The sequence below is a fragment of the Triticum dicoccoides genome, chromosome 2A, assembly GCF_002162155.2.
Source record: "Triticum dicoccoides isolate Atlit2015 ecotype Zavitan chromosome 2A, WEW_v2.0, whole genome shotgun sequence".
NCBI lineage: Eukaryota > Viridiplantae > Streptophyta > Magnoliopsida > Poales > Poaceae > Triticum > Triticum dicoccoides.
Window position 1 is genome coordinate 611940643 of NC_041382.1, and position 15163 is coordinate 611955805.

The window sequence follows — 15163 nt, forward strand, 5'->3', positions numbered from 1 at the left end:
AACTTTCTTGCAATCTACGGAAACACCATGTATGCATGTATGAAGCACTTGTACATCCATAGGCTCGTAGTAAATCCACTCGGAACATTTGTTACAAGCTAAGTGAACATCGCATCGCATATGAACAATATAAACTTTCACCCAAAAATAGTGTTATTTCTAATTCTATAACAAATTCTCAAGAAACATTCTTTATTAAACACAACACAATCTATTATTTATCTTGTATTTACGAAGTTCCTAAAATGGACGCTTTCACATAAAAGCGAGGAGCATCCGATAACAGCTCCCAAGCCACACCCCAAAAGAAAAAAATTGAACCAACTAACTGAAGAGAAAGGACGTTCCAAATTAGAGTGAATCCGACAACAAGGCTTAAGGATATTTCATTATCAACGTATTTGATAAAACAGTGTCAACTTACTTGCAGAGCTCCAAACGAACCAAGTTCTTGCAAACAGAATACTAAATTTCCATGCAACCTCCCCAGGGACTTTAGTTTCTTCTGAGAATCCTTGAAATCGTATAGGCTCTCGCGTAGTATGCGTTCACTCTGTTTCAAACTCATAGAAATAACAAAAAGGAGATGAAAAAGAACAGAAAACACAAGCTTGTATAATTGGAATTTGAAATAATAATAATCGACTATATAGCAGAACAAAACTTTACCTCAAGCTTTGAGCGATCAAGTTCTTTGTTGTAAGTTACAGTAAGATTAGAGTGACTAAGCGGGACATAAGTGTACACCTCCATATCAGGAAAAGCAAGCACACTTTCCAGCTCTGCATTATCAACCGAACAGACCTATCCAACATGAGAGAAGTTTTGCAAAGACAAATGTCAATAAGTATTATTCCTAAACCCAGCAGAACTCTTGGGGAACACTAGTAGTATGTACCTTGGCATGCAATAATTCTTCAAGGCTGTTGATACATTTGGTGTAATTAAGCTTGTTAGACCCGCCTGTCATATAAAACATAAGAACAGATGCATGACCACAAATGGTAAAAAAAAAAAACTTATATTGCAGGGAGTAGGCAACACTAGAGACCAACCTAATATTTCAAGTTAGTGTGTCCAACAACTAATTTCTAAGATCCCCGGTAACAGCTGTAGCATTTTATATTAATCCAAAAAAAAAATGTGCCAAGGCTGCCATTGCTGAGGTGATTGCTGGGGTTTCCCTCAACCTACCCTTGCAATCTTGCCTCACCATTCACCACAGCGGCTGATGCAGAGCTCGACCAATTGGCTGTCCATCCGACTTGTGGCTGGCAAAGCCGACAAGCATGTCATGGGCAGCAGCCTACCCCATTCTTTGTCGCTCCAGTATAGGCCTAGATCTTGGCAAACATTAACTGGGACCATTTTGCTCTGCAGAAAGTGTAGACCTTCTTCCGGCTCGCTCGCCATGGCAACACACGCATACAGGGCTTCCTATTCTGACAATGGTGGATTGGTTCAGCCTCCAGCCCTTTCGACACGGTGCCAGACAAGGTTCTTGTCCACGTCCTATTTAATTTGTTTCTGGCTTGGCATCTCAGCAGACAATCGGTCCTAGCCCGGTCTGGTGTGCTCTTTCACCGGTTCTGCGTCTTCTATGAGCAGTCCATAGCGCATCTGCACCATTCCATCCGCCACACCTTGGTCCTCCTTGCGCTCGGTGCTTCTGAAAAGCCAGAACCGATTAGTCTTCAATGGTGAGCATCTCACGCCACTCGCTGTTTGGAGGATGATCCTGGAGCACGCCGCCCTCTCGGATTTGCACTTCTCATATCGTCTCAGCAATGGCATGCTGGTCGAATGGCGCTCCCGTGTGTCTGGCATAAGTTCTCTTAGCTTGCCGCGTCGTAAATCTCCTTGTACATATCGAGTTTTTGTTCAATAAAATTTTTACTTCAGGTGGGGGGTTCCCCTACCATTGCTCGCTAAAAAGAGTCCCAGCAAACCAATAGCGTATCACAAGTGTCATGTGCCTTTGGCAATAGACATTGTAACAAGCAGGTAGAGGAACAAGAGAAGAGGCTTGCAGATCAGAAGGATTAAGACATAACAGCAAAAGGCGTCAAGGAGTGGCTATAACTGTGAGAAATATGCAACTTGTATTTCCATGAGACCATAAGCCAATATATATATATATACACACACACGTACAGGTGGCAAATATGCAGAAAAACTCTTATATATAATAGGGATCACGTAGCTAATCATGTACAGGTGTGGTAGATATGCAAAAAATCTCTTATAAGTATATAATAGGGATTATGTAGTTAATATCTGGAAAAACATATACAACTCTAAAACCCACAACCCCCAAACTTGTGGTGGATCAACACCACCTAATTTGGACAGGTAAAAGCTGTGTTGTGCTCTAGTTTGGGTCTTCAAGAAGAAATCCATCAACTGAAGCTGGGAAAACACATACTAAAGAGCACAATCACTTGATCCTGCAGGGGACCGCATGAAGCATCAGCGCCATATGCTTGGTAAGCTCACGCTTCATAGGGTCGCGCGCAATGTTGATAACACATGTATTGTCAGACAAAGAGAAGTTGGTGTAGTTACAGAAACACCAAAATCCTCGGACAACCACTGTAGCCAAGTCAGTACTACTGTCAAGAGAATCATAGCTCGCAATTCGCCTCTACACTCGAACAGGAAACTACAGTATGTTTCTTTGTCTTCCAGGCAATGAGCAAGCAAAATGCGATTGGCAGCCCTTCGGATAGCTAATCCAAGTAGCATTTGAATAGCATGAAGCTTTAGCAAACTGGAGCATTGAAAGAAAAGATGCAAGAGAGATCTCGCAGAAATAAAAGGAGGTGACCATAGTGAACCTGAAGGATATGAAATATCTGGATGAATGACGGCTAGATAGACAAGACTGTCAACATGATGATGACAACGAGTTAGATTAGGAAAGGCTCACCTTAGAAGCTTGGAGGTGGACATTGAGCTCCATCGGTCTCAACAGTTAACGATGCACTCATCAGTAAGAGCAGCAAAAGGCTCACCAATAGAAGCTTGGGAGGTGGACAGTGAGCTCCATCGGAGTCAACCATTAACGTACATTCATTAGTAAGAAAAGCAAGATGATCTTGGATGTACTTCTCTTGGGACATGAATAAGCCATCAGAGATAGAAGAAACCTCAATCCAAGGAGGTAGCGAAGAGGACCAAGATCAAACATAAGAACTGCTCACTAAGACGAGCCTTCTTTCCTCTTGGGACATGAAGAAGCCATCGGAGGTAGAAAAAGCCTCGATCCAAGAGGCAACAAAGAGGACCAAGATCAGACACAAGAAACTGCTCACTAAGACGAGCCTTCTTTTCGCTTGGGATACGAAGAAGCCATCAGAGGTAGAAGAAACCTCAATCCAAGGAGGTAAAGAAGAAAGTTCCAAGACCAGACATAAGAAACTGCTCACTAAGACAAGCCTTCTGCTTTCTTGGATATGAAGAAGTCACCGGAGGTAGAAGAAACCTCGATCCAAGGAGGTAGCAAAGAGCACCAAGATCAGACATAAGAAACTGCTAACTAAGACGAGCCTTCTTTTCTCTTGGGATATGGAGAAGCCACCGGAGGTAGATGAACCTTCAATCCAGGAAGGCAGCGAAGAGGACCAAAATCAGGCATAATAAAGTGCTCGCTAAGACAGGCCTTCTAAAAGGCAATGAACTCAAATTCATCTCCACTGATGATCATGCCATCAACATATAGAAGACTGACCTCAGGAAAAAAGGTAGACAAAAAGCGCAAGACTATTAACTAGGATTACACTAATTAAAACAATAATTATCCTATGCCAACATGACTGCGAACTACTAAGTCCTAAGGTACACAAAAATGCTATTGAAGTGAAAACAGGATGTGCATTTCTGTTCAAGGAGATCCACATAACTATCTAGAAAATCTGGCCACATTTACGATGCGATAAATAATTCCTAGAGGAAAAAATAATGGCTCCAAATTTAATTGCAAATAAGAGAGAGCAATACTATGTCCTAACTCTCAGATAACACAAAAGGTGAGATCAAATATCACGATTGCAAGAGAATGTGGTTGGCCACCAAAGGTAATTAAAAAACCATAACTGTGAAATGTTTCCTGATAGGACTGACATTAGATTACAATTACCTTTTCCCATTACTGGTGAAGCAGTCATGCCAAAAATGCGAGGGGGCTTCACCATGTCATTATTGTAGAATTCCTGAAACAATGCTACAAATGTTTTTCAGACTGAACAGAGTTATCATGTAGAATTCATAAACAATGTTTCAGGTATATGATTTCCTGAAACAACGTTATTAATGTAGAATTTCTGAAACATGTTTTTCAGATTGCAAGTTCTGCCGTTCACTGAATTTGTTAAACAATACTCCTTGAAAGCCCGTCATTTTAGACATAGGTAGGGTCAAACTTTTGAAACTCTGACTACTATATTTAACAAAAAAAAATATTGGGAACAGATACTTGAAAACCATATGCCTACAACTGTCTCAAAAAGTATCTACAGAATATATAATTTGCTAGGTTCAATGGAAATATTGCAATGCAAACTAGTGGTGTGAGTGAGATTTAGATGGTGCAAATGTAAAGCCATATTGCAATGCAAAAGTGGCATCTTCTAGGAAACTAAAGGGGTAGTATTCAACACATATTAGCAGTCATTCAGCTTCTGCATTAATTAACTGCTTATTGTAATTAAAGTCAACTAGTTGTTCCAACTTCCAACTAGCAACGTGGTGAGACTGAATATCTGCATGACACTGACACTGTTTGATGATGAGATGACGACAAAGAAGCAGGAAACGAGTGGCCATCAGATTAATGGTCCATAATACAACCAAGCCAGCTCATGAGCGCTTCTTCTCTCCATCAGGTCGAAGCCAACCTCCCACGCCTCCCACCAGTCCGTCTGGTGCTGGTTGCACCGCTGCCTCGGGCCCTTCAACGTCGTGCACTTCCCTTCGGCTCCACCAAGGCTGATGCCCACATGGTGTTGGTCGACGTGTCGTCGTCCTCCAGGTCAGTCCTGCCGCCCTCACATCTCCAACAACCTCCCTTCCCACGATTCGTGATGCCTCCCTGCACCTAGACATCACCTCTTGGCTCAGATTGGGCCTACGGCGAGACAGCACCCTCCTACGTCGCCTCTCATTGGCTCCGCCGATTGGAGCTCCGGTGACCTCCATTGTCTGCAGGCCATCCCTGGTCGACGGCCTCCTCGCACCTTTTTCTCCTTGCTCATGTTGCACCTCTACACAAAGGACAACTCATAGGACTGCTCGCCTGTTGACTCACACGCTGCTCTCCCTACAATGCTTGCCTAGTGCTGTTGCATGGCCCGTACAGGGCCCCTTGGCAGATTAGTTTTCTTCACCAAAAAAATTAAAAAATGGCAGGTACAATGTCATCATCGGGTGTCCTTTCTCTCCCGCGCTATTCGATGATTCTTGATGGTGGTCATTTCATTGACTCGGTCTCGCACATGCACCAACCATCGGTGTTGGGTGCTCGTCAATAGTTATTGTTCTTTACTGCTCCTTGTCGGCATCTCACCTGCACAACCTCTCCTACAGACATGATGACTCCTGCTTTATTGGCTCGTGTGTGCTTCCTAGCTTCCAGCTTTTTATTTTTCCGTTGTGTCCACCAAGTCCGCTGCTCTTCCATGTTTATCTGTCATGCTAGTTGTTAAAAGTATATGTGGATTGCCTAGCCCTTTCCATCAGTTCGGACTCTTGGTTGCGTTGGCTAGTGCATGAAGCTTAACATGGTATCAGGGCTAAGGTCTTGAGTTCAAGTCCTGGCTTTCACAATTTATCTAAAAATGTTGTCCCCCCTTTGTGTCCACATATAGGCCTCTTGGGCCATACCTCTGAGTCTATCCACGTGTTGACTTTCCACGTCACAGGTGTTGAAGTGTATATGTGGATTGCCTAGCCCTTTCCATCAGTTCGGAGTTTTGGACTAGTGGGAATTGCCTAGCCCTTTGTGTCCAAAAGCACCCCCTCTCACGTGTGACGCGAGAAATCAACACGTGAATAGACTCAGAGGTATGGCTCAAGAGGCCTATGGGGGCAGCAGCAATTTTTGAATAAATTGTGAAAGCCAGGACTTGAACTCAAGACCTTAGTTCTGAGAAGATGTTAAGCTTCATGCACGAGCCAACGCAACCAAAAGTCCGAACTAGTGGAAAGGGCTAGGCAATCCACATATGCACTTCAACACTAGTCACCAAACATTTATCTATCAGCCTTCTTTTCTGGTCCTTGTCCTTTTCTGTACACTTTGCAGCATTTCCGGTCCTGGTTGTATTCTATAGGACTTCTGTGGTCTCCATTTGCATTGTCATAAATGTATTCCCATTCTCTTGTCGTCGAGATTCTTTCACCACCGGTTTCTTCGGCTACGATCTTTTGTGTAATGCTTCATTTCCTTGATGTGTCTGTCTTCTTAGGCCCATCTTCATTTGATACTTATCTTGTATCTTCTCGTGATGGGTTGTCTTCCTCTGATGCATCTTCTCGCTACCCTCCTTTGGCTCAAACCATTAGATTCCAAATAATATATATTCTTGTGTTATGCAATGCTCGTCATTGGGGGTGGGTGGGGGGGAGTTAGTACTAGTCTAGGTTCGTTTACCTATTCGTGTTAGTCTAGATTCTCTTCCTTGTACTCTATGCTTATTGTACTATATATTTGCCCCATGGGCTATGCAATACAATCAAGTTGCATCCATAACAAGATAGACAAGTGGTGAATAGAAGCCACATCAAGAAGAGTGCGAACATTGGTCATGTGGGCCACAGGAGCAAACATCTCGTTATAGTCATGACCATGCTCCTGTTGTAAGCCACGAGCCACAAGACAAACCTTGTAACGCTCAAGAGAACCATTAGAGCGAGCCTTAACCTTGTCGGCCCACTTGATGGGACAAACACGGGAGGAAGGGAAACAAGTAGGGCTATAAAAAAAGTTTGAGCTCCATGAACTATTCGAGTTCGACTCGCTTTCGGATCGGCTCGAGCTCGGCATGAGCACTAAATGAGCCGAGCTTGAGCTTCAGGTCAAGCTCACAAGCTTATCAAGCTAGAGCTTGAACAGTTCAGCAAGGCTTGTTTGGAGGTAATTTTGCCTGAGCTGAGCTTGAGCCTACTCAAGCTTGGTTGAACTTAATCATTTTTTTTATTTTTGTGAACATTATTTTGTTATAGTGCAAACTCACTTGATCGAGTCAAGCTCAAACCTACCGAAGCTTTGTTGTGCTCATTGTATTTTTATATGCGGGAACAGTGACGGTGCATAAACCCGTCAGTACCCTAGTAGGGTAGCAAACATGGCCGGGAGTACCAGACCCGACGACGCACGAAGAAATTACCTAGGTTCGGGCCTCCGGGAAGGAGTAACACCCTACATCCTGTTTGTGTTTGTATTCATGGTGGGATACCTCATGCGAGGGTTACAATGAGGGATGGAGTATGAGTCTACCAAGAGTATTGTTCTACGAATGTAGATTGGAATGAAAGCCCCTTAGGCCCCACCTTTTACATGAGGTGATTCAATCTGGCTGCCGTCATATTGACTTGGGGACCAAGATAGTCTCTAGATGCATATTTGATCATCCAGGCTCCTTATTGCCAGATCGTTGGTGGGCCTCCTGGGCCCCGTGGCAGGCCTGTTGTTGAGCTCCCCTTCGAGAAGCCACCCCTGGTGTATTACACCATCAGTAGTCTTCAGGAAAGAGAAACCCAGGCGAGCTCCTTGTCTCTTTGCTGGTTATCAAGGCTTGTCCTTCGGTGGCTCGGCCTTGAAGGACCCTTTGGGCCTGCCCATCACGAGACTTTTGAGATGCCATCTTTGTTGATGGGGGCGAATAGCGAGGGCTCCAGGAGTTCGGAGCTCTTCGTCAAAACTTGCGCCTAGCCGAGGCCTCGGGCTTAACTCTATTTGTGGGGCTTGTCTGAGCTGGTGCAACCTCAAGGTGTTGTAGCATGGGGATTCCTTGGAAGTCGCGGCTTCGCAAACTGATGTTTAACATCAGGCCTTATGTGAATGGGAACGTCACGAGCCAGCCCCGGCTTGTCTTGACATATTAGTAAGGGGGGTCGTTGAGGCACCCATCGGTTTCGCATCGAAATGATGATAGTGCCTGGATCCCCGTGCCCACATCTGTGAATGGGAAACTGCTAAGGACGTGGGACATGTGGCATGCCGCAGAACCCTTCGATTCGGTTCACTATGATGGGTAGAGGAAGGGGAAAAGAGGGTAATTTCCTCCTCCACTTCCAATCTCACCCTTCTTCCTGCCTTCTCCATTGCTACACACCCACAACTCACGCCTTTCGCCCCTTTCCTCGAACCCAGAGAGATGGCCAAAGGCTGGTCCGGTAGCAGTTGAACACGCGCTTAGAGCACGGTCCAGGCGGTCCCATGGAGCTCCACTTGTGGGTCCGATCACGGTCGAACACACGCTCAGAGCGCACTATTGAGACTCCCATGGAGCTCAGTGTTCACCTCCATGCTACTAATGGTGACTCATTGTCCAATCAGATGTCTTATCGTCATCCTGTTGGGAGTCTTATCTATCTAGTTGTCACTCGTCCGGATATCTCTTATCCAATCCATATTTTGAGTTAGTTTGTCTCTGCTCCCACTTCGGTTCACTTAGTCACCTCCTTTGTGTTCTCCGATATCTTTGTGGCACGATCTCTCATCGTCTGTTCTTTCCCTGCTCCGGTTCATTACAGCTTTAGACCTATTCGGATGCTACGTGGGCTAGGCTCGGATCACCCGTTCACTTTCTGCTTACTGTGTTCTCCTCGTGGTTCTCTCATTGTCGTGAAGACAACGAAACAAACTGCAGTTTCCCATTCGAGTGCAAAGGCTGAGTTATGGCTCTTTTGACAATAAAGGTGACTCGGGCATGGTGGTTACTTCAGGAGTTTGGTGTTTCTGTCACTACACATACTCTGCTCTACACCCACTTTGGTTTTCTCTGACAATACACGCGCTATTAGCATTGCGCGCGACCCTGTGAAGCACGAGTTCACCAAGCATATTGGTGTTGATGCTTCTTTCGTGCGCACTGGTGTGCAGGATCAGGTTATTGCTCTTTAGTATGTGCCTTCCAAGTTACAGTTGGCGGATTTCTTTATGAAGGCCCAGACTAGAGCACAACATGGCTTCTATCTCTCCAAACTCGGTGTTGTTGATCCACCATAAGTTTGAGGAGGGGTGTTAAGTTATATATTTAGCCATGTACTTGTATTTTCCCTGTTCTGTAGCGGGTTTTCTGCTTATTGTATCGCACCTGTACATGTATATATACTGGCCTAGGGCCACCTAGAAATACAAGTTGTGTATTTCCTAACAATGATAAGAGTATAGCCACCTTGTACTCCCTCCGTCCCATAATGTAAGACGTTTTTGACCTTATGACAGTAAACAACGACAACATCATCAGCAACCTTGGCAGCAACAATCTAATGCCGAGTGGCACCCGGGACAAGAGTTGATAGCGTAGGCTCGACAGGAGCAACATGGCACAACGGACAGGAGACCTCACCGAAGAGAACACCCAAGAGACAAAGACCACATAAGTGAATGCGCATGCGGGCGACGAACTCTGTGGTAGTTAACTCTTCGAAAGTCATCGGGCAATAAGGGGTGGGAATGAAGTCTTATGACGAAGACATTGCAATTTTTCTAGAATAGAGCAAACTGGCTCAACTCGATCTGAGAATGGAGACATGTAGTGGGGCTCGCTTGGCCACAGGATAGGAGGAGTTACGCGGGTGGGAAGGAAGGGCAACAGTGGTCGGTGAGGCTACAATGTGAGCAACGACCTGGTCGATAGACAGAGATGACCCAAGAATCACGACGGTCGTGCGAGGGTGAGCGGAGTCAGTGGCACAGGCCAGATCAAGGAGGATGTCGAGGGCTTCAAGGAGACAATTGCATCCGCTGGTCTGAAGGCGGGAACGGCCTAGAATCGACAATGATGGCGCAACCTAAGGGAGGAGTCCTGATCTGCTGCACGCCCTAGAAGGCAAGCAAACAACAGGAGGCTTGATTTGGATGAGGTGCGAGCTAGGCAAGGTGATACTGGTGATGCCTTCATCTACAACTAGGATGTCCCCTTCCTAGAGTGATATGGAAAGCAACGACGACGAGGTGGAGATCAGACGAAATTGATAAGAGAATAGAGAAAAAGGCTGAAACTGATCAAAGTACGAGTTGCGGCCGCAGAGAAAAAACTCTAGGCCTTGATACCATGCGAGAAATATGCAACGTATATTCCCACGAGACCATAGGCTATATAAGCACGCATATGTGCGGTACAATATGTACAAACCTCCATATATAACAGGATATTACATGGCTAATATATGCAAGTCTAATATGTGTAACTTGCTACGCATACTCTCGTAGTTACATGAATGTTGGTGCTTCTTTGAGTGGAGGAATCTCTCTAGGAATTTTGGAGGATTTCAATCCATAGGAACCTCATATGGATTGCATCCCTACGCCCCGATTTCATAGGATTTCGAGCAAAAGGATATATCTGGTTAAAAATTTCCTTTGTACCTTGCATGCACCTTCTCTCAATATTCTCACAAGATACCTATGGAACATTCAAAGAGTATGCTGCAAATTCCTATGCTTCGACTTCCTATAGGATTCAAGAAGTCATGACACTCTAATCCTATGTCTTCCCTATACTTGTCTTTTGAGAACCATGCGATCCAAAGAGGAACATTCCTTTATTATGTATTTCTAATCATTCAACGAGTATGTGTTATGCGTGTATTGTTGGAGATATATGCAAGAGTTAATCATAATGATGATTATAATTTTGTGAGTTCATGATTCAATGCACAACATGTTCTTTGAACAGTATCAGTAAGACGAGTAGTCGTTCTACCATATGCATGTACTGTATATGTCGTATACATGCCTAGGTATATGCAAGCCCTAGGGCCCATGGAGCTCACCAACCTAGTTGGGATATGTTCCTAGTTCCTACAAGGAAGCCTTGCGGGTACTTGGAAAGAGACCACGAGTCCTACTCATGAATAGTCTAGAATCCTACTTATGCATGGAGGGGGATGCCTACTAGGAGATGAGGCCACCGCCATACCATAGGTATATAAAGGAGGCCAAGGCCACAAAAGAGGAGCAACTTGATCATTTCCACAAGAGACAGAAACCCTAGAGATCTAGAGTCATTACCTAGTTCGTCCATAGTAGTCATCGAGTTGCATATCAACTCGACAGATTCCCTCATTGTAACAGCAATTGTACTCCCATCTCGAGATATAATCCAAGCAAAGCAAGAGTAGGGCCATTAACCGTCTCGAGAGGGGTTGAACATAGGCAAATCATTGTCTAGTGATCCCAGGTGGCCCAAGCGTAACTCCGCGGCCAAACAAATCATGTACAAACATCGTATTGTTGTGAGGCATCAGCATAATTATCCTTGAATAGTATGGATGACAAGTATTCAACTTGTTTGTGTTATCTTAATAATTATAGTTTTAAAGTGATCCTTAGTTGGTAAACATACAATGACACATATGTCGACCAACATATATATTGGTTGATGACCAAATATATGGAGATATCGAACCAGTAACATAGACATGTTATTTTCATTTAATTCTCCATTTATTAGAAAAACTTGACCTACACGCATGAATTCTCCCATCAGCATGCACCAAACAATTTAAACTCCAATAGTGTTTTATTAACAACGGTGGCATGTGGGTGTACTCCCTCCGGTCCTTTTTACTCTGCATATTAGAATTCTCTCGAGTCAAACTTCACAAAGTTTGACTGTATTTATATGAAAAAATATCAACATCGGCCATGCTAAAGTTATATAATATGTAACTTTAAGTCATGACACATCTAGTGGTATTGATTTCAGATTGTGAATGTTGGCACTTTTTTCTATGAAGTTGGTCAAACTTTACGAGGCTTGACTTCAGTCAAATCTTATATGCAAACTAAAAAGGACCGGAGGGAGTAGTTTTATTGAGACGAGTTCAAGTGCAAAGAAAATTCAATGATGCAATGCTACCATTGGGTGGTCAAGAAATGACAAACCTAATTATTCCATCATATGAAGATAGTCTGTGCATTGCAAATTGTACTGCAGGAAGAAGATCTTGACACTACCTTCATAATTTGTGCATATGGATGCCGCTTGTGTGCTTGTGCGTGATGGCATTCATCGAATATTAGAAGTGCAATTGAGTCCATCTTGATGAAACAATGCCGCAAACTATGCAACAAAATCTGGGGAGTCATTACAAGAACCTGCAGTGGCATAGAAAGTGATGCAAATTAGGTGCAAAACTATGCACATAGAACAAAACTCTATCATATTTTGACAAAAATGGATGTGCAGATTATTAGACTGACGGGTCTGTTGTTTACATGTACGCAGAATTAAAGACCTCTAATTCACAAGAAATTACACGGGTGTGTTCATTTATCTCTGGGTGAAAGTTAGCTAAGTACTCAGGAGTCATAAACTAATTTATGATAAGGCAAATAGCCCCTTACAACATTTTCCAAGCTGGAATATCATTGTGATTGACCTGCAAGGAGAATGTCGAGCAAACCTTACCTCGGATTCCCCCATCTCTGTCTCCCAGTCCTCATGATTTCTTGGGTTTTTACCATCCCCATAGTAACTTTGAACTCTGAAATTGGTGGAATTAGCAATCACCGTCGCTTGCTGTAAAAAAGGAGAGCGGTTTTGTTTTCAGAGAAGAAGAGCACTAATTAAACATGTACAGTTGTGCTCAGTCTGGAAAATGCAGTTATAACCTTGAGAGAAATTATGCAGTCGCGTGCCCAATTACATAACTTATCCTAAAAATGTGATGTGTGCAAAGTTAGACAGTAATCAACCTGGAGAACAAGGGGGACTGTTGGGGCGAGGAAGATGCAGACATCACGTCTGGGTTTGCGAATGAGATGACCAAGTTCGTAAATGAGCAGCATGGCTATATGGGTCTTCCCGCATCCCGTGCCTAGGTACACTATGATGTTCTCCTCGAGAGCCCTCTTGCAGAGATCCAGCTGATACCTAAAGCACAAGATATAATGTTGTTATCCAAAATCTGTATAATGAAACAGAGTAAGATATAATGTTGTTATCCAATCTGAGTAAAGTTTAATGACACAATGTAACCATTGATCAACAAAAGCTTTGCAACACACCGCCAATTGTTTGTCTCGTGACACTGACAAATAAAGGCGGAGTAGCAGAAAGTACAGCACTGGGGATTCTATCAAAGAAAAGGATGTCGCCAGACTAGGGATGCGAGGTACTGCAGAGACACCACGAAATCTCGGTCAATTATTAGTCCATTTATTCATCGGCATGTTCTTTTAGCAGGCGTCCTGCATTGTCAAGGTGTAACTGCGACAGGTTTGATGTGCCCCACCTACCGTTATCATAAAAACTGAAGAGCGACCACTGAGAAGATTGGCAGAGCTTTCCCAAAGCAAGTCTGCGACAGGATCGAATCGTATAGATTAAGAATGGGGATCGCTTTCCGAACAACTAGTCCACGGAGCATTAAACTGTGCACACAGATAGCAATTAAACTGGAAGCAATTTAGAATTAATCACAACTGATGGGTCATTTAATCAGATAAATCGACACGAAATGGGGAAGAAATCGAAACAGTGGACTGCAGAGCACGAACTGCTAAATCTAACATTATCTATAATCAACAGCCAAAAACAACAAGCGCATCACGAAGCATTTGAAGCCCATCTAAAACCTCCAAGAGCTCCCAAATCAGCAACGGAGGCATGAACCAACCCCCAGAGCCGGAAATCTTCGGGAAACAAACAGGGGCGACTGACTCTGGTTCCGCTCGGAAGCCCCGCTGCTTGGCCCCAAAACAAATCCGAAGCATACGCGGCACCGCGGAAATGCAAAAAATGAGGTGGGGAACATAAGGAGGATGCGGGGGGTTAGGGCGCTTACTTGCGCGCGATCGTCCTCGGGTCCTTGGGCTTGCGCTCCCCCGCGCTCGCCGCCGCGGTCGAGATGTCGCCCATGGCGGAAGCTTCGCGCGGAAGCGAGGCTCCCTCTCCCTCTCCTCTTTCTCTCTCTTGTGTGCCCCGGGGCGCAACTGCTGGGCGCCGCGGAGGAGGCTGCAAAGCGGGGGGAGAAGGACTGCTCGGGGAGGACGAGGAGTCAGTCGGCGAGACGGAGATGGGAAAAACCGCACATGGTGATGAAGGCAAGGGGGCCGAGCGGGTCGTGTCGAGTCCAAAGGGGAAAGGGTGCTCGGGGAGCACGAGAGGGCGCAGCGGAAGCGTGGGACCCACGGGTCGAATCCGTGCTCGCTGACGGCTGGGGCCACAGGCACGATGGGACACAGGCAGGACGGAGACGAGACTGTCATTGGGCTCTCCTCGTCCTGTGCGTGCGGCACACACACGCAGGCAGGATCTAGCCCGTGGGCCGTGCGGGGGCGAGGAGTCATCTGGGCCCAGGTGATCAGCGTCATGCGTGCGGAGCCGCGGTAGAACAGTACAGGTCCAGCGGCTCGATGTTGCTGGCTTGAATGCGAGCAATTTTTTTAAGGAAACTTGAATGCGAGTAGATGGTTCTGTAACCTCTCTCAGTGATAAAGCATCCCCGATGCTCCGTACTGGGCAACCGCTGCAGCAGTTTACTGCTTCCTCTATCAGAGGGGATGTCAAAATTAAGTCAAATAATTCAAATGCTAAAGAGCACATATGTGTGTATGCCCACATTGCTAAGAAAATGCAATCATTTATTGATGGTATTTCTAAGAGCAACTTCAATGGGGCGACCCATTTTGTCCACCCGCGTTCATTTGGATCGGCGCAGATAAAGTGGCGGCCCAATGCGCCGACCCAAACTCAAATCGTGTCCGCCCGGCGTCCGCGTCTACCCATTTTTAGCCCAAAATTGCGCCTGGAATGCGCCGGCGCGGATGCGAAACGGACTTGCCGCGCGTCTCCTCGCCGTCCGCCACGTCCCCACCTGGCGGCCACCCAACCGCCACCGGTCGTCTTATTTATGACGACCACCGACAGCGGGCCCACGCGTCAGCCAGTGCGCGCGTCCTTTTTTAACCACGCGTGCGGCGGGGTCG

At 45.3% G+C, this 15163-nt stretch overlaps 1 protein-coding gene across 5 annotated transcripts in view; it reads right to left on the bottom strand.

The window, feature by feature from the left end:
* Positions 1 to 14271, bottom strand: part of LOC119355710 (endoribonuclease Dicer homolog 4-like) — a 29217-nt gene extending 14946 nt beyond the window's left edge. For 2 of the 5 annotated variants that reach the window (XM_037622563.1, XM_037622562.1), the window contains exons 1-8: positions 14020 to 14271; positions 12929 to 13106; positions 12642 to 12752; positions 12188 to 12328; positions 4139 to 4211; positions 899 to 963; positions 670 to 804; positions 425 to 553 (exon numbers count right to left, since the gene is read on the bottom strand). In XM_037622563.1, coding sequence (XP_037478460.1) covers positions 425 to 553; positions 670 to 804; positions 899 to 963; positions 4139 to 4211; positions 12188 to 12328; positions 12642 to 12752; positions 12929 to 13106; positions 14020 to 14093 — 906 coding nt within the window. In that variant the 5' untranslated portion in view covers positions 14094 to 14271. Of the gene's footprint in view, positions 1 to 424; positions 554 to 669; positions 805 to 898; positions 964 to 4138; positions 4212 to 11239; positions 11836 to 12187; positions 12329 to 12641; positions 12753 to 12928; positions 13107 to 14019 lie in introns of those variants that run through there. The other 3 variants (XM_037622564.1, XM_037622566.1, XM_037622565.1) reach the window with 3 other exon arrangements.
* Between the last annotated feature and the right edge of the window lie 892 nt (positions 14272 to 15163).